At 39.1% G+C, this 26,104-nt stretch overlaps 1 protein-coding gene across 1 annotated transcript in view; it reads right to left on the reverse strand.

Annotated features, from left to right (window-relative positions):
* Positions 1-4,068: 4,068 nt before the first annotated feature.
* The window catches only part of pcsk6 (proprotein convertase subtilisin/kexin type 6), a 34,391-nt gene continuing 12,355 nt past the window's right edge, over positions 4,069-26,104 (reverse strand). Inside the window, exons 9-21 of the mRNA XM_030764704.1 lie at positions 24,682-24,782; positions 23,409-23,512; positions 23,095-23,212; positions 17,764-17,952; positions 15,542-15,678; positions 15,095-15,283; positions 14,756-14,858; positions 14,127-14,323; positions 12,928-13,015; positions 9,999-10,102; positions 8,007-8,136; positions 5,561-5,673; positions 4,069-4,737 (exon numbers count right to left, since the gene is read on the reverse strand). Coding sequence (XP_030620564.1) covers positions 4,640-4,737; positions 5,561-5,673; positions 8,007-8,136; positions 9,999-10,102; positions 12,928-13,015; positions 14,127-14,323; positions 14,756-14,858; positions 15,095-15,283; positions 15,542-15,678; positions 17,764-17,952; positions 23,095-23,212; positions 23,409-23,512; positions 24,682-24,782 — 1,671 coding nt within the window. The 3' untranslated portion in view covers positions 4,069-4,639. The remainder of the gene's footprint in view (positions 4,738-5,560; positions 5,674-8,006; positions 8,137-9,998; positions 10,103-12,927; positions 13,016-14,126; positions 14,324-14,755; positions 14,859-15,094; positions 15,284-15,541; positions 15,679-17,763; positions 17,953-23,094; positions 23,213-23,408; positions 23,513-24,681; positions 24,783-26,104) is intronic.

Here is a 26,104-nt window from a genome sequence, read left to right on the forward strand (position 1 = left end):
TGACCCAAAATTCTGTAGTTTCATAAGGTGTCATCTACAGTGAGGACTTTTCACTGTCCATCAGCTCAGGCAGGTGTGCCCTTGTTCACCTCTTCTGAAAAAAATCTACCACATATTATGCTAGCTGCCATCTCCTTCCAGCATGACAGTTCTCGGGCTTTGAAAAGTCCAGATGGAAAAAAAGGACTTAATTTTAAGTAGTTGAAAATAATTTAAAGTGAGAGGTTCTAAATCATGAGGATCATGTGATGCTGTAGTAATGGCCTTGTCATTTATGATTGAGCACACTTCACAAAAAGCGATCTGAAGTCTTCCTTCATCCAGTGTCTGATGATCAAGAAAGGCTCAGAGGATCCTTCTGATCTTTCTATACTTATTTTTCTTGTTCAAATACCATTATGGTGTAATTCTGAAAAAAGGTTAAACACATCGGAGCACTTAAAAAGATCTAGGTGAGCCTTTTTTAAGCAAATCTAGGGCCTGAATGTCTTCCTACAGCTCAAGCTCTGGCTAATAAATCCATCACCATGCTGATGAATGACGATTTCACTTGGAGTCAGTCTTTAGGCAACTTTGCCATTCATTGATTCTTATACCCTTTTCTCCCTCCAGTTACCTGTGCCCCCTTCGCCTCCAGTAACGGTGTCCCTAGCTGTTATTCTCTCTTTTTACGTCTTTCAAAAAAGAAAATCAACCATATCTGAAGACAGGACTGATTTGAAAGAGAGTTGATCATTTGCAAGGGAGAGGACATTATATTTTACTCTGGATTCTTACTTGCTTCTGTTCAAATATTATGATTTTATTTTTTGTTTTACTTTTTTTATGCTTTGTTTGGATCATGTTTGGATCATGTTTTGTTTATTATTTTTTTTTAACACAGGTTTTTATTAGAACAGTTAGAGAACCCTGGAAAACCTTGCTTTGCAGGTTGTGGTGCTTGTCTGTTAGTGACTTACTTTTTTTTTTTTTTTTTGCATTTTGCATTTTATAACTCTCCCACCATGGAGGCTCTCCCCCAATGGAAGGTTTAACATAGTTTCATTTACTTTCCTATGATCGTGCACTGACGTCATTGCACCCTTCTTGTTTTTGGTGGTGCTACAGGTTCATTTGTACATGCTCCACGTTGCAAATAAAAGCTAAAGATTTCTGGTACATTTGGTTCACTCCTCCTTTGTCAGCTGGCAAAATTTCACCACTTTGGGCATCCCCTTTTTTGTCTGACAGTGGGAGGGCTTGCATTTGTGTGGTTATGTACTGCCACGCAATTTCCTGCAGGTGACAGAGAGAACTTTTCAGATGGCTCATCTGGTACTTTGTTGTCCAAGGTTTCTGCTTCAGTAGTTTCTATTACTGTGTCCAAGATCTTCTTGAACTTTTCTGTTTATAGGCTGAGTCATGTAAAAGCTCATCTGTAAAACAGCTTGGTGCTTGGCTTCCAAGTTTTAGCTGATTTGATCAGTCTTCCAACTGCTCTTAACAAACTCAAACAAACAATACATACCATGTTATATACACATATAGTGATACTATGCATGAATGTCTTTTCGTCTCTGTCACTCTTTCTACACTGGAGCAATCAGACTGTTTGAAAAGTTGCTTGTTCCTGCTGTCTAACAGAGCTGATAAATGCAGCTGCCTACAGCTCTACCAGATTGTGCAGACTCAAAGAGGTGAGTTAACCTTTGGAAGACTATCCTGCAGTCAGCCTCTTAACATGCAGTACAGCACACCTCTAAGCACTGATTCTGTCCTTATCTCCTCTCTGACGGAGAGGTTCCTACAGTACCTTGAACATGTGCTATCAATGGGTCAGAGTGCCTTTGAAGATGACACTGGATTTACCATTTGTTGCACTCTGGGAAGTGTGTCAGTGTTGCTTTATTGTATTTACTCGATAAATGCAATGCACAACACACCATACAAGAGGAAGACCGCTAAAGGGCATTTGAAAAACATCTTCACAGACGTGCTCATCCTGGGAAAGAGAACATTATCCCACACTGCTGTCCTCGACCACACCTGAGAGGACATATAAACACATATCATGGCTAGAAAAATACTAATATCTCTGCTTTGCTGCTCACTTAGCAAGAGATAAGAGAACAATATCTCACCAAGACTGGCCTAAGAGAATCTAAAGTCATATGTCTCTAGAATATGATTAACTGAGAAACAGAGATGGTGAAATAACCAGATGACTGTTTCTGATTTTTTTTTCTTTGCAGTCTTCTGGTCTGCCTCTCAGGAAACTACATGGCAGCATTGTTATGAAGGTGACTTACGTTAGTTGTTCTGGGCTTGGTCTGACTCAATTAAGCATTGTTTTCTATTTCTCATATCTCATTTGAGGAAATAAAGGCTCTTTTTGATGCTTGCTAGGAAAATTACCTCTTGATGAACAGAAAAACAGATTTATATTCCTAACCAGTGAGAGGAAAGGAGACACATCAGTGATAATGATAAAACAACCTACTACAAATAGATTCCTGAAATTTCCCTTACCTCTGTCTCTTGAATATTTACTTTTTCTCTTTTTAACACTAAAAGCAATGAACATATTGCAGCACCATCAAATCTCTATTAATTATTCAAATAAGACAAATATTGTACATTTCAAGGACAGTATTTATATCAGTTTGAGGTATACACATCTATATCACCACTTTGAACTCAAACACACTGAAATATAAATTATTGAGCATAAAGTGTTATATGACTATTTAAAAAATGAGAAAATATGAGCCTGACATTTCTAAACTGCTGAAACTTCAAATGCCTCATAAACCACATAGAGAGAACAATGACAGTCTTGTTGTTCATTTCATTCATGTGGGCAACAATATTTTACATTTGATCATCATCAGCTGGTTCTCTGTTTTTTTTTCTTCCAAAGCCATCTGTCATGGCCACCCAGTTAACATGACAGCATGATGTTGGCTATGTGCTATTTGCTGCATTTACTGTCTGCAGTTACTGAATGATAAATGAAAGAGGTAAAGGTGTTGATTGTTAAAAAAAAATGTCTATACAGCTTCTGTAGAGATACATAAATATTTACCTCATTGCAGTTGCACAACCATTAAAGGTTGTTTGCAATTTGTAAATTTTACTGTGTATATAAAAAAATCAGACTTTTTTGGACTTTTTGAAACGTGACCTCTGTAATCTCTTGTGACGTAAGAAACTGGTGTGTGTGTGTGTGTGTGTTTTTTTTTTCAGATGACAGTCAAGAAACACCAGTAGTATTATATGACTCTTGTGCGTGTACTAAGGGTCATATCTGTGGCATGCAGTCATTAATAATTGTATCTCCTCCCTCAGTGACTGCAGTGTTTCCTCTGCTGTCATCTCATTTAAACAAGCCAGAGTGAGAAAAACGGGTAAAACAATATGAAATTACTGCTAGACCAATTTTCCTAAAGTAGTATGTTGTTATATTTTACTTTGTGATCCTGCTAACAAAACGGTAATTGTTCAGAAAAACATCCGAGCATATATAAGCTACTTGTAGATGTGGAAAACTTGAGTAAAAAACACTAGACAGTGTAAACAAACTCAAGAAAAAACTCTTGAGAAAAAACAGCCATTCTTCTGGTTTTCCCAAAAATTGCTCTGACATTGGGTTAAGATTCTTCCAGGAAAGTTCATGTTCCCGATGTTTGGCAACAGCAGCCTGATTAGAGCCAGATGATGATTATTTAACATTGAGAATACAAGAGCACATTCAAAGCACAAAAGGTCAGAGAGAGATAATGCCTTTCACAACATGGGAACAATAATTCCAAATCAAATATGTACCAATTACACTGACATAATGTAACACATGAAATCACCTAAATATACACTTAAATAGACATCAGTTCACACTGGTTGTCATTCCCAGTGTGACACATACATGCATCAAATTTGTGCCTTTTTTCAAGTTAAAACAAACAAACAAACAAAAAAAAAAAAAAAAGATGCATTTGGTACATTAGTACGATGGAAAAGTGTATGTATGATGATGTTTGACTATGAGACTGAGATTCTGAGTAAAACCTAAATACAAAATGAACCTTTGACCAATGACCACTGCTAGATTTATTTTGCCATCTTGAGGCTGCACAGGGACCACATACATCACATACATTCTCTAAAATGTAGATAATTAACATGGCATGTCTTATTGTTTTTTAACTGACTGTTTCAGGGGAGAAATGATTGGTCACATACAAAATTCTACTTTCAGAAATTTGCAATGACTTGGTGAAGTACGAAAAGGATGACTTTAAATGTTTGTCCATTATACTATTTTTGCTAGTAATCACATCAATGAATTATCTCTGAAAACTGAGGTTCAGATTACACCTATAATAGGCAATAATAGATAGCACACTTTTATAATGATGCATTCTTTGAATAAAAAAAATGAACTATTTGTACATGTATCGTATGACCTCTATAAAACAGACAACCTTAAAAATATAGCTTATGAAAAACAAATCTTACCCTTATAAGGTTTAATAAAATGAAGGATAGTTTTGCTTTATTTTATTTAAAATCACAGATAACTTGTTTAAAATGTACATCACATGAGGAGTCTGTGGAGGCAGTCTATCCGAGAGACTCTCTCTTCACGCACATCTGTCACCCCTCATCCAGCCATCAGACACGTTTTGCAGCAGAACTGACGAAACAATTTCTTCTCGCACAGTCGGTTTGACTTCACCATCTCACAGAACACTTCATCAGCTAAAGGGGAGAAAAGAAGAGGGGAGATCAGATGAGCAGGAGTGAATTCCATCCCGCGTGTCTTTCATGTGCCTCATTCCAACCTGCTCTTCTGTTTGCCCCCAATATCTCCTAATCTGCGACTGTGTCCAACTAAGCCCCCACCATAGGCTTTCCTCTTATACCACCTTTCCACTGCGGTGTGTGCCCTCTTTTCCCTCCAGTGCGCCTTGACAAACCTACTCCCTGGGCTGCTGATAGGTGGAATGCACAGCAAAATACTCAAATACTCTCTCTCTCTCTCTCTCTCTCTCTTTCTCTCTCTCGCTTTCTAATGAGAAACATTCAGTGAACACTTCATTGCTCTCACAGGTCTCAAATGAGAGTTGTCAAACTTTGTGGGGATTTAACTGGTAAGCCTGTTTAAGGCAACTTGAAACAGAGGCCTCAAACAAATCTGCATCAAAAAGTACTAAAACATTAAGAAACACCAGCGACCTACCTCTTAAAATAACATACTGCGAAGTCGTATTTTCTAAATAAACACAAAGTCAACAAAGATGTAGTTTCTTAAAGTTACTGTTGCGTTAAATTGCAGCCAGAGGAAGCGAATAAGGTTGTAGCAGTCTTGATGGCTGGCTAACGCTGGGCAGTCAGGGATGTTTCCTCATTTCCCTGGTGCCACTGCTTTCTTCATTTCAGCGACAGACAGGTTACGTGAACATGAATCAGTATTGTGGCACCATAAAAGCTAAAGCAATCAGCCCGCAGTGCTCAGAGGCTTAAACTCTCTCGCCTGCTGACTCAGCTTAGATACATCCAGCTTTGAAATGGTTTAACTTACCATTGTTACAGGTGGCATTTAAAATGCATGTCCTGCTTACTAAGTTGTATCCATCTTTACACTGCGTGCAGCTTGCCCCTGGTCCTTGGCACCTTAAACAGTTGTCTTCACATCTGGTCACAGACCAAACACATAATCGATAAGACAGAAAATGCATCGTAACCTAAGAGATAGAGTGTTACATAAACAGTAACTCTGGAGTTCTAAGATGATGATCAGAACCAAAAGAACAAAAACAGAAGCATCAAGATATGAATATTTATGAAAATCTCCAGCACAGCAGGGGTTGGGCCAATGAACCGGGTCATTCTACTGACTGACAGCACTCAGCAGGGCAACAAACAGTCTCACTCCCTTTCAGAATGAGAGAAACTGTGAGAAGATAGAGAGAAACTGATGAATGATAGTTTTGATGGATGTGTTTGATGGGTGACTGGGGTGTTGTTGACATTGTTGACTGTCTACTCAGGGAGAGGGATTTGAGTGTTTGCATAAACAGTTAACATTACAACTCTCTCTCATTACTTTCTGAAGAGCATACCTTTGATGGCCCAATCAGAAAAGAAATTTCACATGCTGTGACCCTGATCACAAAGCATGGAATACTAAATCTGAATATTAACTCTCATTAAAACTGACAATTTATTTATGCAGACTATTATGCTGTGTAGAGAACAGAGAACTAACTGGACGATTATCACAAGTAAAATGTTCTATGTAAAAAAGACAACAAATGAGGCATTTACTCTATATGACCTGGATCTTTTTTACAAGATGACAGCAATTCTACATCACAATTCTACATCTAAATCACAAGTAATTCTATCAGACTCAACTTCATGTTACACTGATGACATTCTAAGTTTCTACAAATGTGATGACCTCTAGGAATGTCCAGTTATCAGCACATTCAGTGGATGTGCTATCAGATGGTCAGATAAGTGTCCTATGCTTCCAGTAGGTGTCTAGGTTACAGACTATACTGGTGTTTTATGGCTGTCTTCCCACATCACCTCTAGCGTCCCACACCACCCGTGAACCTCTTTGCAAACCCACATTCATTTCCCGCAAAGAAGAATCCATTCCAACTGTCATCGCAGTCCATGACCTTCTCTAAAAGCTTCTATTTGCTTTTGACTGCTTCCATAAAGCAGAAGCCTGATTTATAAAATGGGGACGTCAGAAGCCGATTTCCCCATTGCACAGGCCCTCTCCTGGGCTATCTCAATGATGTAAAGGCTTGTGATGGGCCCATAAATTCAATACAGTACTGCAGCTGAAAGATTTCTGCTTCAGTCACTCCTTTTGGTCTTTCATGATTTCCTAGTATGCTTGATTTATACACAATTACAGTAGATGAACACAAGAAAGAAGACAAACACTGGCAGGAACCAAACACAGAGTTGAGCTGGCAAAAGGTAATCCTGTGTAAAATGGATACTTGATGTTGATTAATAAGCCCAGTCATCGAAAAGAACATGACACAAAGGCAAAACACGTGGATTTGTTGGGGTTTCTGATAGGTTGGAATTTCTGTGCTAACTTTATTCCTTTCTGTGGAGGATCATAAAATAAGATTACAAAATTATGAAAGCAGCATATCATGGCAGACTGTCTAACTCTTTTCTTTGTGTTTTTCTCTCTTTTCGCTTAATTTGGAATGATGTATTCCCTGTACTGTCATAAGTCCTCACTATGGCCTGATCTGGAGGAGTGAGTACTATCGCATTCATCATCCAATACATGTGAAGTCAGCCAACATCCTTCACATACCAGTTTACAAGCATCTCCATAAGAACATGGCATTTGTGGGAGCCCACGCTGTTGCCCAAGTTTCACCCCATTAATGCTAGCAGTCCACCAGAACACAGCCAGCTGTGTCCTTTGTAATGCAGTTGTGATGCTGACATTCAACTCACGAACTCAGCAACAGAGTACAGTGTAATTAACCATGACTGCTTGCCAAATTTAATATGGAATAAATCAATGAAACATGACACTTGGGCCCAGAGTCAAATCATTTGTCTGTAGTTCAAATAAAATCTGTGATTCAAAGAAAAAAAAATGTTTCACAGAAAGTGCTGTTGCTTAACGATGGAAAAGGCCTGACAGTACCTCTTATGTTACAGCAATGTGCTAAAAAGCACATTGTCATTATATATGATTGAATCAGCCCATGAAAAAAGAAAAGAAAAGAAAAGAAAAAGAAATATGGAGAGTTCAAGGCCTTTTCAGAATTGACTACATTTAATGACTAACTGAAAGAATAAAAAACAATGACACACAGCAAATTCTAACTTATTGAAAAAGTACAGTTGAAGTTGCTAAATGGACACACATTTACAGAGCTGTTTCTCCTCGTTGGTGAAAGTCAGCTGTCTTTATTCTAATACTGCAAAATATCAACTGGAGAGGTGCCCACTGTGCACGTTGTTGGCAGACTCACTTGCGGCAAATCCTCTGGGGGTATCCAGCAGCCTCGCCCTCATAGTAGCCTGGGGAACATGTTTGGACACAGCGCCAATCCTGCTGGAGGAAGTCTTGGGCACACTGAAGGCATTCTTCCATCCTAGGCCCTTTGACAGTTAACACATTTGAAGGTTTTTAACCTTAGGTTATGGACAACGCTTTAAGATGCTTTCTGCTTTTGTGTACTTGATCTGACACCTCAAAAATCTATGACAGTATCTACAAAATTTAGACTGCCACTTACTGTCTAATCAAATACTTTTGACTATCAACACCACCCACAAGCCACAGAGGGTAACTACAACTAATAACTCTCACCTTAAGCTCTCACCAAGGGAAAGCCCCTTCTGCAGGCAAACTGGCATTAAACACATACTTAAACATGCTTTATGGAGAGGAACTTGGGTTAGGTTTTAAGTAACCTAGTATTTACACCACTGTGCTCTAGTAAAATCATTATGAGATGAAAGGACTGGCAAAGACACTTCACTGAGAAAGAAACTATAAGTTCATTTGACAGTATGGTAGTGTACACTACTGGGTTGTATAGTACTACAGTGTTAATTCCATGTCTTACAAAGTTAACTTCCTACAATTATAACATGACTAAAACTGAAGTATATTCTCAGCATCTCCCATTTTGGTTCAAAAAAGTGTATTCAATGTAAATTTCAGTAAAACTATTACATTTGTTTTCATAAAAGTAATAAAATATATTATCTTTATATGGGTTTCTTCATATTTGAATTCTGCTTCAGTGTCACCTTTTAACCTGCTCTGTCTCTCAACTGAATCTATTCCGGAAAAAGCCATATTTCAGACACTTAGAGACATTTTAACTCATGAACACACCCCATGTCAAGCAAAAATGGAAGATTTCTCTCTGGTGTTCCAGACTGCTGTTAATCATACTACAAGGATTATGCTCTTTCCTGAAACATCTTGCTTTTCATAAAAATATGAAATTTTCCTTGAAGAGTATCTCAAATATGCTTTCAGTTATTCGTTTTTGACACAATGGCATCTTAGACATTTCTCCCTTAACTTAGAATATTTGTCTGACTACTTGAACTACTTGGTATTGTACATTATTTTATGAAATACACATTTTTGCACCCTGTTCTGTTTATTATTTAAAGGAAGAGATTAATTAACCCAAATATCAGCACAGTCTCATCACATGCATGGTGAGACTCTCTCAATATCTCTCTCTCCCTCTCTCTGTTTCTGTCTGTCTCCCTCTCTCTCTGCATGCGTGCGTGTGTGTGTGTGTATATTTTGTTCTTATACACAGACCAACTGATAAACAGTCTCACGCTCCCCCTGGCTCCATTTCTCACTGTGCCTCACGCAAGGCTTTGGCATATCTAAACTAATTAAGCTGTACAGTTATAAAGCTCAGCTTTAGGCACTCTGGCTGGCTGTGTGCACTCACTTGCCACACATGGATCTATTTTAATCTGCCACTCTTCTCTCCCCTGAGCCACAGTGTCAATAACATCAGCCATGCACGAAGCAGGGACTCAGTGAAGGAAGGTAAATCACATGCATCCTAGTGACTCTCCAGGGTGAGATGGTTGTAATGAGTTCAGCTAATTAAGTTATATAGGTGCTCTGGTAGTGCTGTGTGGAACAGATGATGCCTCTCATATGTGTCTCTCAGTGGGTATTTTCATCTTATCAACTGACAAGCACAGGAAAAATGTTTTGCAACACAGCAAGCAAACACATCCATATATTTTCCATATATTTCTTTCAAATTGTTCTTATTTATTTAGTTAGTTATTTTTATGTGTGATAATCTGCACATTTAAACTGTTGTTTGAGAAAGAAATTGTCATTTTGTGAAAACCAAGAATCCATCTTATGTCTAGAGTATTAAGTCAGCCGCATTCACCATTTCCCCAGCTCTACCATGAGACACCCCCTAAACAGTGAAGTCCAAAAATGGACAAGTTGTCATTCTGACCTGTGCAGGTGGAACATGACATGTGGCATGGACTGCATTTCATTTCCTCAAGGTTAAAGAAGGTTCCATTTCCACACTCTGGCACACAGGTCATTCCAGCCAGCCTAGACATTGACGGAGGAAAGAAAACACGCACGAATGTTCGAGAGGGACAGCAACAAAGGAGAGCATACCATATCTCCACCAAAAATCTCAGCACAAAAAAAAAAAAAAATCTGACTTTGAGGCTCTTCATTCAAAATATAATTAATTTCACCCTGTGCTACACTGATAAATTTAGACTCATAATGGTCTTATTGACCTGAGAGTGTAAAAATATGCTCCTTTTCTCTTAGAGAATGAAGTATTTACAGAGCAAATAAGGCTCAGACTGTCTCAAAGCTGCCATACTTCATTTCAGGGTCTGATCACAGCGCAATACTTGTGGGACTTAAAGGGAAGCATAATTAAAAACTAAATTAAAAAAAGAAACCAAAAACGGAGTCAACCACTCCGGGCACAGCTACAACTTGCCCACGAAAATGCTCTGGCAACATGTCGTGCCTAAAACTTCCATGCCTTCCAGTTCCACCTATCAGCATTCAGCTTCCTCACCTTCGTAATCATAAATCGTTCAGTTTTCAGTGTCACCTGTTTAAAGTTCATGGACTCATTCCATAACGCTTTTAAATACTCCATGTTAACCCAATGTGCTTTGACAAGTCTTTCATTTCCTCACTTTCCAAGCCTGTGTATTTCTCGTGCCTGTTTGCCTGTGTGTGTGTAAGTGTGTGTTTGGATTCCTGGGCTGTTTCCTGTATTTCAAGTATTGCCTTGGCTCTTAGAACGTTGGCTATTTTTCTGTCTCGTCCCTGATACACCTGTAAGCCCTGTACTGAAACTTGCCAGTCTCTGTCTTTGGAAAAGTGTCTTCATTAAAGAAACCACTCAGCACACGCATCCAGTCTCCCCTGGTTTTCATGATAAAGGTTAGTTACCACTGAGGTTGGGTACCGGAGTCTGCTTCACTTGTTTTAGTTTGCCTGTTTTTGTTTTTAGTTTTACTTTATTTTTCTCTCTATTTTGACAAACACACATGGTTGGGTGCACATCTCTCTTGTGCATATAAATTTTTGCCTGGCTCAAGAATCTAAACATGAAACTTGTGTTTACACCAAATGTGGTTATTTGAAAGTGTTGAAAAAAGTGTTTTAACATATGAGATTTTTTATGAATTATGAGTGCTGATGTTTCTGAAATTAGTTTGTAATGCATTAATTACGGTGCCATGATGTGTATGTAAACACAATATTAACGATGAAAGGTACTGCAGTTTCATTTTCCTGGTAGCCTCACTCATAGTTAAATTGATTATTATGTAGAAGGTGCTTATGTCAAAAGGATATGTCCAAACCCGAGTCATTCTCCATAAAAGTGATGTAATTAGGATGTAATTAGGTATTAAACGCACTTATACTTCTGTAAATGTCAGTTCCTCACAATCATATTAACTTGTGCTTTTTCATTGGGTCACTTGCCTTGGAAAGGTTGGCTGTTTACTGCTTGCAAGTGAATTATTCAAAGAACAGCTATCATTGGTATTACATTAACAAGCGATGGTTCCAGTAAAATTAGCTGGAAAAACTACAAAAAATACTTGGTGTTCAAAAAATTAAGATACTGATTGCACCCAAAGTGAATATTTTTATTTCATGCGAATCATATAATATTCATTAAATAGGCAAAATTCAGTGAACCAACTGTATCCAAATAGAGCATTTTCATTTCACGGGATTTGCATAATTTTTTAAAGATGCAATTAAAATGAATACTCAAAATCCACCTAGAGACTGCAACAACGGGCTGATATGGAATATGCACATTAGCTCATAGGTGGCACCTAGGTATTACAAAGACATGATTATTAAATAATCAGAAATACAAGTCTGTGCGTAACATAAATTAAAAGTTCAGGACTGTAAGTACCAGGTGACCAAAAATGCACAATGAGTTCAACAAATACAATACACTTATGCGTTACGTACCTTCTTCATTCTTATTTTTTGTGCGGTGACAACCACGAAATTTGACATAGAACCTTTATTATTTGTAAATGTTTCAGCCCGCGTCAGTTGTGCACATTGAACAGTTGGTTCAGGAGCGGATGACTTTTGTGCATTTTCAACAATCATCTGAACAGTCCAGATAAGCGTTTAGATTCAGTTATCATGGCTCTAGGTGAAACAGATGCCTGAGATATGAGAGTACTGGCATTGTTCATAGCGGCTCACGGGTGCTTTTAGAGTGTCGGGCAAAATCCTGCCTCCATGGTTGCAGACAAATGAGTAATATGCATGTACAGTTTCATCATCTTTAATCAATGCATGAAGCAAGTACAGCCAACTTCTTGTTAGGCATATTCTCTGCTGATGCTCATTGTCTCCGTGTGTCATGTCAAATGTGTATCAATTACATGAACAGAAAGAGCTCAACTACCCATTTTCATACATAAATACAAGGGAATATTCAAATCATTACAACTAAAATTATCTATAAATTATCCCAGCTTTTTTTTTTTTAATGGAAAGTAATGTAATGATCACTGCATAATGTAATAAGTTATTATGTTATCGTTAATTATATATATATATATATATATATATATATATATATATATATATATATATATATATATATATATATATATATATATAACACTGTCAGTTGGAATAATACATTGTCCAGCAATTAACTACTTTACCTGATTTCATAACATTAAAAATGAAAAAGATATTACATTTGTATAATTTGTTAACTTATCAGTTGTTATTACCTTATCAGTTTTGTTGCATGATTATCAGAGACTAAATGATGATGTGAGTATAAAGGACAAAGAGGACCTAATGTTCTGATGTTACTACGGACATCGTCAGCTCTGTGGCCTGCTTACCTGAAACCATCATTACACGCAGTGCACCTGTCTGAGTCACGCACACACGTCAGGCAGTTCTCATGGCATTTCATACAACGTCTCTGACCTAGACAAGAAACAGAGAGAGAGAGCACAAGAGAGAGAGAGAGAGAGAGAAAGACTGAAGAAATATTCTACAATCAGATGACACACTGAGTCTAGCAGGCACCAAAACTTTCATTTCAACACTTTCAATCAATTTCTGTACATTTAACACTTCTAGAGTGAATCATATTCAGCTGATAGACAGCTTTAAAGTGACTAGACATTGCAAAGCCCTTCAAATATCTGTTGACAGACGTACAAAAAACACCTCTATTCAAAGATCGTCTCATTAATTCAAAGTGACACAGGATGTCATCCAGAGGGCATTCCGTTCAACTCATTTTAATACACACGTTACATTTATTAGACAGCAGTGCCTAATAGTTCTAAGATCAGCTCAGAAATATTCCCACTCTGAATTAGTTTGTGGGTGACTGTGCCTACCGAGATAACAAAGCCTGGACAGACAGAGGAACACACTTTGGAGAGAAACAATTTCAGCCCTCATTTACAATTCCAAATAATCCCTTATTGAGACGGTCGGTGGGTTTACTCTGACGTGCCCTCTTTATTAAAACGGTTCTGCACCAATTCACAACTGCTAAAAAAAAAATAAAGCTAATATACTGAAACAAATAAAACACTTTGATTAATGGTTATTTGTATATCAACACATTCCACTGCTGCCATACCTGATCTTGTTTTCAATCTAACCCCTTCTTACAGGCACAGGAAAAACAAGGGCAATTTTGCCATATCTAACATCATAATTCTTTATATATATATTTTAGGTAATTCATTTACCTAAAATATACATCATTTGCAAATATTAAATGTCTGTGACTACGAAAGTAACGTCATGGGCAAAGTAATGTTAAAGTAATGTAATGGCCACATAAAGTTCATTCACATTATAAGATAATTTGGCTCCTATACCCACATTATACAACTTGACACTGATATAGCAAAATCCTCGCCTGCCATAGCTTGCCTCAACAAAACAGCGAAGACCCGCTAGTAAACATCATGCGTGAAATTATTTGCAACTTTCACTAGCACAGAACACAGAAAAAAAAAAAAGCCAATGAAGACAAGAACGCGCACGTAGATCCCTCCAGGCCTTACAGACTCACCATCGTCCGCAAAGTAGCCGGCGGGACAGGCCTCCACACAGGCGTTGTCTTCCACGTAAAAGAAGAGTCCCCTCCTACAGGACAGGCACTCATTGGAATTCCGACCCACGCAACGCTCACAGCCCCTGTGACAGCGCCTGCACCTTCGAGCCTCTGTGTCTTCAAAGTAACCCAGTGGACAATGACTCACACAAGTCCTGCCGAGAGGACACAAGAACATGGGACAGAAAAGGATAAGGAGAGAGACATGCCGGGGATGAAAACAGAAGTATGACACAGATGACAGCTAAATCAGTCTGAGTAAGTGAAGCTGGAACACTGTTCCTCCAATACCTGTAAAGTCGGTCTCTGCATATTTTCACAGTGGTCTTGGACAAGAGCGCTATTGTGATGTGATGTTACCCTGTCTGACCGATTACCTACAGTCAGCTGGACAGGGCTGATATACATGCCTGAGGTAACATAGCCAACTGTAATCTACTGCACCCCACGTCCACAGTTAACAAGTGTGGCACAGCTGGGGTTTGAACTGTGCTCCATACTCTACAGCCTGAGGAATATTATTATAAACCTTACCAAAGAAAACCCCTGGATCAATCGCATACACACACACATATATAAACACACACCTGCCAGTCTTCAGGTTGCCCAGACTGAAGTGGATGCAGTTGAGGCAGTGGTCAGCATCAGGTCCGTCACAGCCTTGGTCCCCACACTCACTGTCACATGTCCCTGAAATACACAGCAACAGTCAGGACAAACCACGGCTGCTCCTCTGATACCCAGGTCCTGAATACACTGCTGCAGTAGAAATTTTCCCTACATCCATGGGAACACTATTTTACCCAGATCCAGGCAAACTCTGTTTCATCAATCAGATGTACTAAAGACATACATAAGACTTTTTTTTTTACTTTTACTGAAAGCAAATATCTAAATGTGGCTTTGAATGTGTTAAAATAAAGTACCATTGTACTCCTCCTCTTCCTCCTCTTCGTGTTCTGGTGGGCCTTGAGAGGGCTCTGGGCTCCTCAGGTCCTGGGTGGGGCTGGGGTCTGGAATCTCCAGCATCCTGGAGCGGGAATGTTGAGAGCCATGGGAGTGGTATGGGTGCTGGGATGTGCCGTACAGAATCAGAGTCCACTCTTTCAGCTTACCTGATACAAAAAGAGGTCACCCTGAGACTCACAAAGTCATTAATAAACAAAGATGAACATCAAACGGAGAGAGTGAATATTTCCATTTCACCAAGTCACACTGAGTATTAAACAATCTACACCATGAACATTTGAGTGGTGCACTTGAAAAGAGAGATAAAACAAAGAGCTGTAATTCAGGACCTAGACCTATCCAAAGTGATTAATGGAACAGTGCCTTATCTATCGTCTTTATTGAGCAGTGGGCAGAGTCCTTACCAAGAACCTCAGGGTTCCGGAGTTGTGAGGGGGAGTCAGAAATCTCCAGAGTCCACTGCCCCTCTGCTTTCTCCCCCCAGCAGTGCACAGTCATGAACTCCCAGTTCCTGAAGCCCTGGTTGGAGTTATCAAACAACCTGAAACAACAGGGATTCGGGGAAGAGAGTGAGAGAGAGAGAGAGAGAGAGAGAGAGAGAGAGAGAGGCAGAGAGAGAGAGAGAAGCAACTCACTTGAAGAGTTACTGTTACTGAGTATTGGAGACTGTGCACTCATCTGTCAATTACATGCTTGGAACCAAGACAATTATTACACTGTGCAACAAAAATAAATAAAATAATAATAATACAATCAAAACAGTTTCATGCCTCTAAGCTTCCAAAACTTAATAACATTCACATGATGATATTCCTTTGAAGAACCCATCATATATTGGACTCTACGCCAACATCACAGCACAGGGTTATATTACGTACAATGAATCACTGTTCAAGTTCAGCCATAAGAGTGTTTTATAGGTGCTCATTAGATCTCAGAGAATCAAGCTTTTTCAGGTCAAGGAGTTTTATTCTGCTCTGTGCTTTTACTCAGAAACTTGCCAAAGTTCATAACACACCACAAATGAGGGGATGAGTACCACTGTACACTACATGGACCATTGCTCTGAACAGTGTGTGGGGTAAGGCAAGGCCAAAGAACACTATATTGTAAATCAGATCTTAAATATACAGAGGACTACAAATAAAAAGACTGTAAGCTTTACATTTCCCCTGTTTACTGCTGTGAATTAAATGCAGCTGTATTAAAGCAGATGATGCGTGATAATACAGAGAATTTCTATTTCATTCTCTCAAACTGTTCAGCAGACCCATGTGCATGGAATTCTAAAAGAGCTTTTGTTCATCTGTTTCACAATTCAAGCTGTGAGAATGTGGATGCAAAGCGAAGCCCTTAGTGCTCCTGTGGTATAAGGGCTTCCTTTGAACTATATTTAGTAAGATTAGAGCAAACTTTCTCTCTCCTGCAGTATCACTCTAGGAATGATCAGAACCAAAGCCAACATCTCCAACCTGGCTGACTGCCCATGTTGCAAATGAGCTTTGGACATCCCCCTGGACTCTTAACACGCATCACACTATAGATGCAATCTGTACGCATTTACTTTATCGGCTAAACTGAGCCATTCCAAGTCATTCAAAGAAAATTGGATTGTAAATCTGGTTGTCTCATGCACTGGATGTAAACGCTTTAATAGACGTGACACAAACTTCTCACTCACCAAACTAATTCAATGCAAATATCTTTCCTGGCAAAGCACAGACACCATAGAATACACATCCTATCTAAACCACACTTAGAGCTTAACATAGAAATAGCCAGCTTAGACAGTCATCCTCCACCAAATCTGTAATTACAAAACAAAGGCAGTTCTGTGGGGATAACTGAGCAAAGGCAGAGAGAGACAGGTCTAACTCCCTGGGACTTAAAATAGGGATCATAGTGTCATAATACCAACACAGCGAGGTGGTAAACATGTTGTGCAAGCCAAGAAATATTGCAGCAGCTATTGGAGGCTGACAAATATTGTTACAAAGAGAAAGAAACAGAGAGACAGCGGCATTTCATTTCTCCAAGCGCTTCAATTTTTGATGTCAGAGATGGAGATTTCCCTTGATAAAAATGAACCATATGATCCATTTACCATCCAAACGCTTTGTTACGTGTGTTTTATTCATGAGACGATAAGAATGAAAATCAGGGTCCCTGAATGCCCATAACTGCACACTGCGAGGTACTGAGAGAATACCAAACTAAGTGGAAATGCATGAGAGAGGAGAGCAAAGGGAATGAAGAGAAAACAGAAAAAAAGATCAAAACTTTTGAGAGTGATGGGAAAGCACTTCACGCTTGACAGGAACTGATGCAGCGAGATCAGACTCCTTAAGCCAGCGTGGATCCTGTCTGAATACACAGAGACCGAGGGTTTCTCTGAGTGTGTGTACAGGACGATGAGTCAGAGCATTGGCGAGTATCTGAGATGTGACATATTTCTGTATATCTATGGCAGATGTGTGATCATTTGTAATGCTGTTTGTACATGAGTCTATGTGACATAATGTTTGTGCGCATGCGTGTGTGTGTGTGTTGCAGTGTCACTTTTGTCTGTTATCTCTTCTTGATAAGTTAAAATCTGCGTATGGGTTTGCGTGTTTGTATTGTCCACCTCCTGGCCAGTAGCTGGGATCTTGTTCCTGAGGGGGAGATGAGGCTGATCTCGAGGTCTCCTCGCCGAGGGTGTACGATGAGAACTCGAACCACCACATGCTCCAAATACACCACATGCTGGTCCGCCTTCTCACCGCAGCCTGTGCTTGTGATGGTGGCATTCAGCTTCTGGTCTGCACGGATGTACCTGCAACAGCGACAAGAGCTCAGCCTTCCATTGGAGACCAGTGAATCATTAATGTATGACTTTCATAAAATATGGGAATGGGCTTTGTGAGTAAAGTGAGACTGTACCTCACGGCTGAGTGTAAAAGGTAACTAAGAAAGGAGAGGACAAATATTATCTTATCTAAAGTTTCGGCTTTTGAACAGCCAAAGAAAAACACAAATTGACCTTTACATCAGAGCATGGTTATTTTGTTGCTCGTTAAATTGCAGTTGCCCTAATCACTGGTCAGGAATTCATGTGTGGCAAGACAATTTTAGATGTCAGTACCAAAGGCAGTTTCTGAAAACAGCCTTATTTTAATTGCCTGATATTATCCACAAGGGCAAATGCACTTTCAGCATTTATGACTGTGTTGATGACCAACAGTGCACAGATGGCTGCAGAGTGAGTCAGAGATGGGCCTGAATCCTTATTTACCAACGGCTTAAAAACAGGCATCATCCACTCCACAATGGGTGGGCTCCATTAAAACACAGTCCCTTTCATACACACAATATTTAGTGACTAAAATAGCTCAGTAATTTGTTATACTGAGCTCTTTCACATGCTAATGTAAATAAGTCATTCCTGTTCTCTTGTATGATACAGCTGCAAGTGTCATCTAACTTCAAAATTTAACCAACTAACTTTTAACAAAATCTGTGTGTAGGCAGGGTTTACACCATCAGATTATAAAATAACACAGGAGTATATCAGGAGTGTACTGAAATAACACAGGAATGTATCTTTGACATGAAACCTCATGTTAACCATAAGGAAGAACGCTGACAATTCAAGGAAAAAATGAAAGCCCTAGCTGACATCAGTGAACCTTCTCTGAACTCTCCATCCATGTTAATAAACATCAGAGACAAACTACTGAACTCTACATCTCTATTATTTCTGTTATTCAACATCAGAGACAAACTGCTGAAGAGGCATTTTTCACAGACACCAGAAGTGATTTACAGTTATTACTTCATGATGCTATATCAGAGAATGGTGATCAAAGAGTACTTTTCACAGTGAATACTAAAAAACAACATTAATTGTACAGACAAGATGTCTCCTAAGATGCTGTGTTCAGTTGGATATTCTTAAGCACAGCAATTCCAGTTACATCAGGTCTGATTATGTCCAATTCTTCAGTGAGGTCAAACACTGCTGGAATAAGGCTGACTTTGAGCATAGGAAGAAGAGAATTTGTGACATCATCCCTTATTAAGACCTTGAAGGTCCCATGCCCTGTTTGTGACCCATCACTGACCTGTCTTGGTTCTAGATCTGAAGCTGACCTCATCTTCTCCTGGCTAGAGAAACACTAAAAAACATTAAGACCCTCACCTCATCAACCAGATAGACTTCACTGAACTACTCTGTGCTTGGTAGACTTTCCTATTTTACATTTCATTACATGCATTCTGATTCCCTGTATTATCTACATGTCAGTTGTTATCAGCTGATTAGTAAATAACGAAATCAACAAAATTAATCATATTTTATCTGTGCCTCCCCGTATTCCTCAGGTCACCCCTGAATGCTACTAATTGAGGATTTCACAATGTGCTTCAGATATCATAAGACAAATTTAAATTTACATTCCCACAGACATTATTCCTCCATTCAAACAGACTGTTGCCTCAAATTCTTGATAATAACATTAACAGTTCTAACAAGTTAAGTACTTAGGAGTTAATAGTAATAATTACTATACTTATCAATGATAAAGACCCTACAACACAGACTTGCTTCGGACATGACATTCTGTAGACATGTGTACATCTTATGATCCTTTGTAAAGTACAATCACTGTTCCCTGTGGTGAGCTTCTCTCTCCTCCACTTAGTTTGAGCCATGATATGTCTCAGGGCTTCAAAAGAGTGAATGGACAAGATTCTCAATCGATAGACATCAAGTCCAGTTTAATGAAATTCAGACAGTGCCCGAGCCACAGTTCTTTAGCCTCAGTGCCTCTCAATAGCAGTGGAGCAGAGAGGAACTATAAATAAAAGGCAATTACGGGTCAGTACGGAAAGGCAGCACTGTACAAAAAGGAGACAGTGGACCTTGGAGGATGAAAGGTGTCTGAGTGTCTGGGGTATGACAGAAGCAGCGAGAGAGCTGATTGGAAACGGAGAGCCTTTTCTCTAACACCACTTAGACACAATCCAGTTGGCAGATGTAATCTGAAAGAAAGAAAGAGTCCGGTCCCATGTCCTTCCATTGTGGCGGCAGTGCTCAACTAAATCCTAACCCTCAGGGAGGCAAACATGGTCCGGGGTTATGACCAAGAAAACAATGTCGGCACACTGGTCCTGACGCTCCCTTTTCGGGTTCGTTCCTATATATTTTTGCTAGGTAAGTAACAATGGAAACAGACTCCGGTGAGGTCAGGCAGTCATATGAGATGAGTAACTGAATTGACTACGTCATAGTCAAAGCAAACATAAAACATCAATCTGTTTCTAAAATCTGTTTTCAAGGAGGACTGATTGTGGCCATCTGTTTCTTCTAAATAATGAATAAATAAACATTTATATGATAGACAAACAAGCATATGATCTACCTCTGTATGGTTGACAATGGCGTCATTTGGGACAGCTGTCATTTAAAGTATTAAAAATAAATGTCACATGGTTCTTTAAGCACTTACACCCCCTGTAAATTTTCAATAAAACTTGTGAACAACCACTTACACATAATTCTCACCTCTTACACTAAATTTTCACCTCTACTGTGTGTTTTTTTTTTTTTACTGTTGTTCTGTGTTGGTTTTAGGGCACCTAACTCGTGATTTTTGCACTGAGACCTTTGAAGCCTCATTAATTATTGATAGCTGGCAGCTAATTATTTCACTTCAATTTTTCACATTAATGTGCTGGCAAAAAAGGAGAAAAGAATGTGGTCCCCATTATATCTTATACCAACTGACACCTATATGATCTGAGAGAACCATTATTGACAGGGATCCCTCTATCAACCAATGTAGACTGAATCTCTGGCTAAGAGCTGGAGCGAGGAAATTGTTGTTTACACAACAAATGTCTTTTCAAGCTTATTAACCCAACTACTGAACCTGCAAAAGTCACTGAACACATTTTGGAAATATGAACATTCAGAGCATTTGGGATGATTTGCAGTACTTCAGAATGTTCAAGAAGCACATCAGCTGACCACTGTGTTGTTCAAATCAGTTAAAATATAAACATATACGTCAATTTTGCTTTTGTGAAAAGAGATCTGTCATGTGAATAAGAGCTTAGGGTCTCATAAACACAAAACACTGAGGGGGAAATGTAAGATGAAGGTAGAACATCATCTGTCCATCCACGTCAAAGTTACAGTAGAGGAGAGCACTGCCTTGAATACAAAGTGCCTTTAACAGTCTGCATTAGTTTCGTTGATGTATACATGTATGATCTGTGGCACCACCCAAACAAATGATTTTATGCAACCTAACGCTTAGGAATATCATGGAATAAGAAAAATTTGGATAAAAAGAAAAGTTAACACCCATTTTGGATCAATGCCTGTCTGGACAATTACAATACAAGGTTACAAAGAGTTGAAGCCTTTAATCACCCATCAATGTAACACTGAGGTAACTTACATGGTAAATGAGTACGTCTGCGCAACCATAATATGCTAAAAACAAAAAAGTTTGAATAGCAAACACCTGGCACGTGTTCAAGGGCACGCATTGCATTGAGCGCAATATCGACTGTCAGGCAATTCAATCATCGGTTAAACTCAGATGCAGGGCATAAAGAATATCAATAATGCCAGCGTTTGTTTAGACTTATTTGAGTTAAGTCTGAGTTGGTGTCCTCCGCAAAGGGCAAAACATACAATCACGCAAGACAATCCAGCAAACTGAAGGAGTTTGGAGCGATGCAGTTTATCATGTTCCTTTTCCTTCTGCATCCCTCAGTGTTACTCTCTTCACTCATGAAAAGCAACAAGAGTCCAACGCACCGAGCTGCCTTTCTGTGCCATGGCAGGCCTTCCTCTGAGATCAACCATAAAGCAGTACTTTACATCATCAGAGCTGAGCTTTCCAGCTGCCCACCGGCGATATTACACTTCAGATCAGGCGTCTAAAACGCGCCACAACATCTCAAAGCCATCTGAGAACAAAGCGACGGGGCGTGCTCCAGCATTTCATGAAACAGCTCTTGAAAGTGAGCCAGGCACGAAGAGCCGAGTGACTCCGGCTTTAAGCGTGACCAGCCCAGCCCTGCCCTCTGTTTACAGCTTACATCGCTAAAGGACTTATGATGAATTCAAGATGCTGGTACATTTCTCTTTTTTTCCCCCCAAACTTTTAAAGTGCGCACCGATCTTTGACCCAAATAAAAAGCAGAGAAATTTTTTCCCTTAGGTTTGTGAAGAGACGGGCACAAAGTAAGAAAAAAAAAAATAGGGAACTGTCTGTGTGTTCACAGCCAAGTGGAAAGTGACACTTGTATGGCCCCGCTCTTTATCAGATCCCATCGTCCGTGAACCATTAACCCTCTAAAGGCTTCTTTAGGGCATAGCTGTAAAACTACTTAGAAATGAAGAAAAATTTGCCAACTGATACACACTGTGCGTGCATAAATTAATAACAGTGCATCTCACTCCTTTGATACTCAGTCTGGGGTTGATAAAAGCGCGTTTTTAAAAATATTTAATCTTTGCAGCGCACGAGTGAATTCTTTCACGAGGCTTAGCCATTCTCCATCTCAGTGCATTCACTGATTCTACACTATATGCCTATTAAAAACAAATATGATGGCTCTCACTCTCTGAATCCAGTAAAGACTAAAGAGTTCGTAATGCTTTGATATGCACCAGTTACAAACAATGGTCTCTTGATGAAAACAAATGGCTCTGCTTACAGCCTATTATCCTCAGATATAGCTTTCAAATGCGAGAGTCGTATTTATTTCAGATACACTCCAGTTTTCAGGTGTACTGCAGCGAATAAGATATGGCTAGAGGACTAAATATAGATTAGTTTCACGCTACCTGAGTGGACTTGAACTGAAATCTTAATCTCAAAAAGAGAGTACGTGACAGCAAAAATAGGAGTTAGGAAACAAGACAGAGGGAGAAAAGCTAGAGACATTTTCTCCTTACCTGGTTCTGCGGTCTGACATCTTGGTGCAGGTATGTTGGGGTGGAACATTTTTCCATTTCTTGGCCTCTACTACCATGGCCTCTGCATCCACCAGGCCAAAGCCATAAAGATGACTGACTGAGAGAGAAACAGAGGGAGCACATCAGATCATTTTCAACCCAGTACACAGGGCACTGCTGTGTGCTCAAAATTAGACATTATAAAATATATTACTGTTAAAACTTATTAACACAAATTATTACACCAATATTATTTAATTCATTAATTATATAACATCCTCCCACAAAGGAAAAGGTTATCCAGATTACAGTACCCCTGTGACCGGCTGCATTGGTCTTCCAGTCATTGGCCTTTAGATGTACTGGTCTGGATGTTTTCACCAAGAGATGCTGAACATCCCTCCAGGTTATCAACGGACTGAAAAGCCAAAGGATTCTGATCAAGAGCTGATCTTTTGGGAATATTACTACACTGTCACAATATAAAACATTTCACTAACTCAGAATGAATATTATCTCCAGACACACAAGGTTCACTCCTCCAGTAAAATCTACGGGTATTTCACTTCACTAATTAAGGAAACAAATAATATGGTACACAGTGTCTGTGTGAGCACCCTTATTACAGGCATATCTTCATCTTAACAAGTCCAAGCAAATAACAGTGGAATGGTATGCTTTGTGGGTTTGTGTTGTTTCCCCACAGTAACTCTTGCTTCATTATACAGTTCAAGGTACTCGTTTTGCAATGAAAGACTAACATTACGGCATGGTTTGCTTCATTATAAAGAGGAAAATGCCAATTTTCCTCAGCTTCAAAACAATAACAAGAAACCAAACAAAAACTTGTCTTGTGCTGTCACAAGCAGTGTCCTGGCTGTTGTGCAATTGTGCTTTACTGACGCCAACAGCTAGCAAAATAAATGAAAGACCACATGTAGGAGTGATGCCCGGGCCAAAAAAAAAACAAAACTCTTAGTCAAACCAGAGAGCCCCCTTAAAAATGTGGAAAATGTCCACACTGCACAATTTAGTACTTGACTGTCAGCTGTGTGTGTAACAGAGTGGTTCTTAATTTAGTCTTTTGTTTTAATATTAAGAGGTAACTGTCGCTTCAGTGACTTAGCCCTCTGATAAGCTTAATTTTTCAGTACACTTGAATGATTAAAGTGCTTCAATAAGTCTGTGTAATTTTTGAGCAAAAGTTTTTTCCACCACGCTTCTTAAAGGTCACACAAAGCAAATGTCAAAAAGAGGAAGAAAACGTTGAAAAAATTAGGACACCAAAACATTTGAGAAAAAGTGACTCATGTGATGTACACTGACAAGCAAGGAATGCACATTAGCATTGCAAATGGATTCCTTGTTCAAAAAAAAAAAACAGACATAAAAAAACACAAGGGGAGAGAAAAAGAGAGCAGAAGAAAAACAGCTGTCTGTTTATCTTATGGTATCTGCATAGTATCAAGTGAAGAGAGTTATGGGCCCACCAAGAGAGGATTTAAGCTTGCTCTATACAAACAGATGAAAATGGGACAGATGAGTGGTTAGATGACAGCATAAACGACTGAACAAGTATGAACTGACTTGGCTTCCAGGGCAAGAGCGATGACCCCAGCCACCATAGGGGCAGAAACAGAAGTCCCAGTGTGCCCATCAGTGCAGCGTTGGCGCAGGTCTGTGGTCACCTGGCATAAGGAGAAGACAAAGAGACAAAGGGCAAGCTTTATAAAGGGTGTGCTTTAATGAACTAAAGCAGGGTCTTGTGAAACTATCTATAAGCATTTTGAATGAAACTGGCATGCAAACAGGAATGCCTAACTGACCTAGGGATCAAACACAGCACAGCATGTCTGTAAATATTTTCTTCCTGCTGTTGTTAGGAACGGCAGGACACCCACATAGTTGTGCCCTTTCTATCAGAAGATGCATACACATACACATACACATAAACATACACGCACACATACTCTGCACTAGCGAAGAGTTTAGAAGATCACTGTCCTTCAAATGATTGAGAAATCTCTCAGTGAACAAACACTCTTAAGCGCATTCACGCAAACAACTTTGAACACATACACACACATAAATGTGCCGATGCACACCATGTGAACACAAAGTAATATTCACACAGAATAATCTTTTCTATTTTTTCACAACTGATATTTATTAATAAAGACAAACCAAAGTGGGTATGTAAGCAGTTTGAGGCATATTCATGCTCTAATAACTCCAGTAAGAAGATGAAACACCATCTCAGCGGTATAAGAGGAGCGGGAGTGGACTCGCAAGTGTGAGGTAAATGGGCTTGAGCAGGAGAAGTTTCATTCCCCCCATCATTAAAAACAACATGATATGGGAAAATAGAAGAGAGATTAAATGAATAGTGAGCTATTAGTGAGTAAGGGAGAGAGTGAGCAGATGAGTAAAAAATCTGGCATCTCTTTTGATCATGATCTCTGTAAACACCTGTGTATACATATGTCGGCGCATATTTATGTAACAGATGTAGAATCTGATTTATGTCTACATATTTATGTCAAAGATGCAGAATCTGATTTATATGTGTACATATTTATGTCACAGATGTAGAATCTGATTTATGTATGCTTATTTATGTCACAGATGTAGAATTGATTTACGTGTACATATTTATGTAACAGACGCAGAATCTGATTTATGTGTACATATTTATGTCACAGATGCAGAATCTGATTTATGTATGCTTATTTATGTCACAGATGTAGAATCTGATTTACGTGTACATATTTATGTAACAGATGTAGAATCTGATTTATGTGTACATATTTATGTCACAGATGTAGAATGTAATTTACGTGTACATATTTATGTAAAAGATCTACAATCTGACTTATGTGGACATTTTTATGTCAAAGATGTAGAATCTGACCTATGTGTACATATTAGGGCTGTCACGATGTCAGGTTTTTACAGCACGATTACCGTGGCCAGAAGGATTCACGATAACGATATTATCGTGATATCAATA

This window comes from Chanos chanos, chromosome 2 (genome assembly GCF_902362185.1).
Source record: "Chanos chanos chromosome 2, fChaCha1.1, whole genome shotgun sequence".
In the NCBI taxonomy this organism is placed as follows: domain Eukaryota; kingdom Metazoa; phylum Chordata; class Actinopteri; order Gonorynchiformes; family Chanidae; genus Chanos; species Chanos chanos.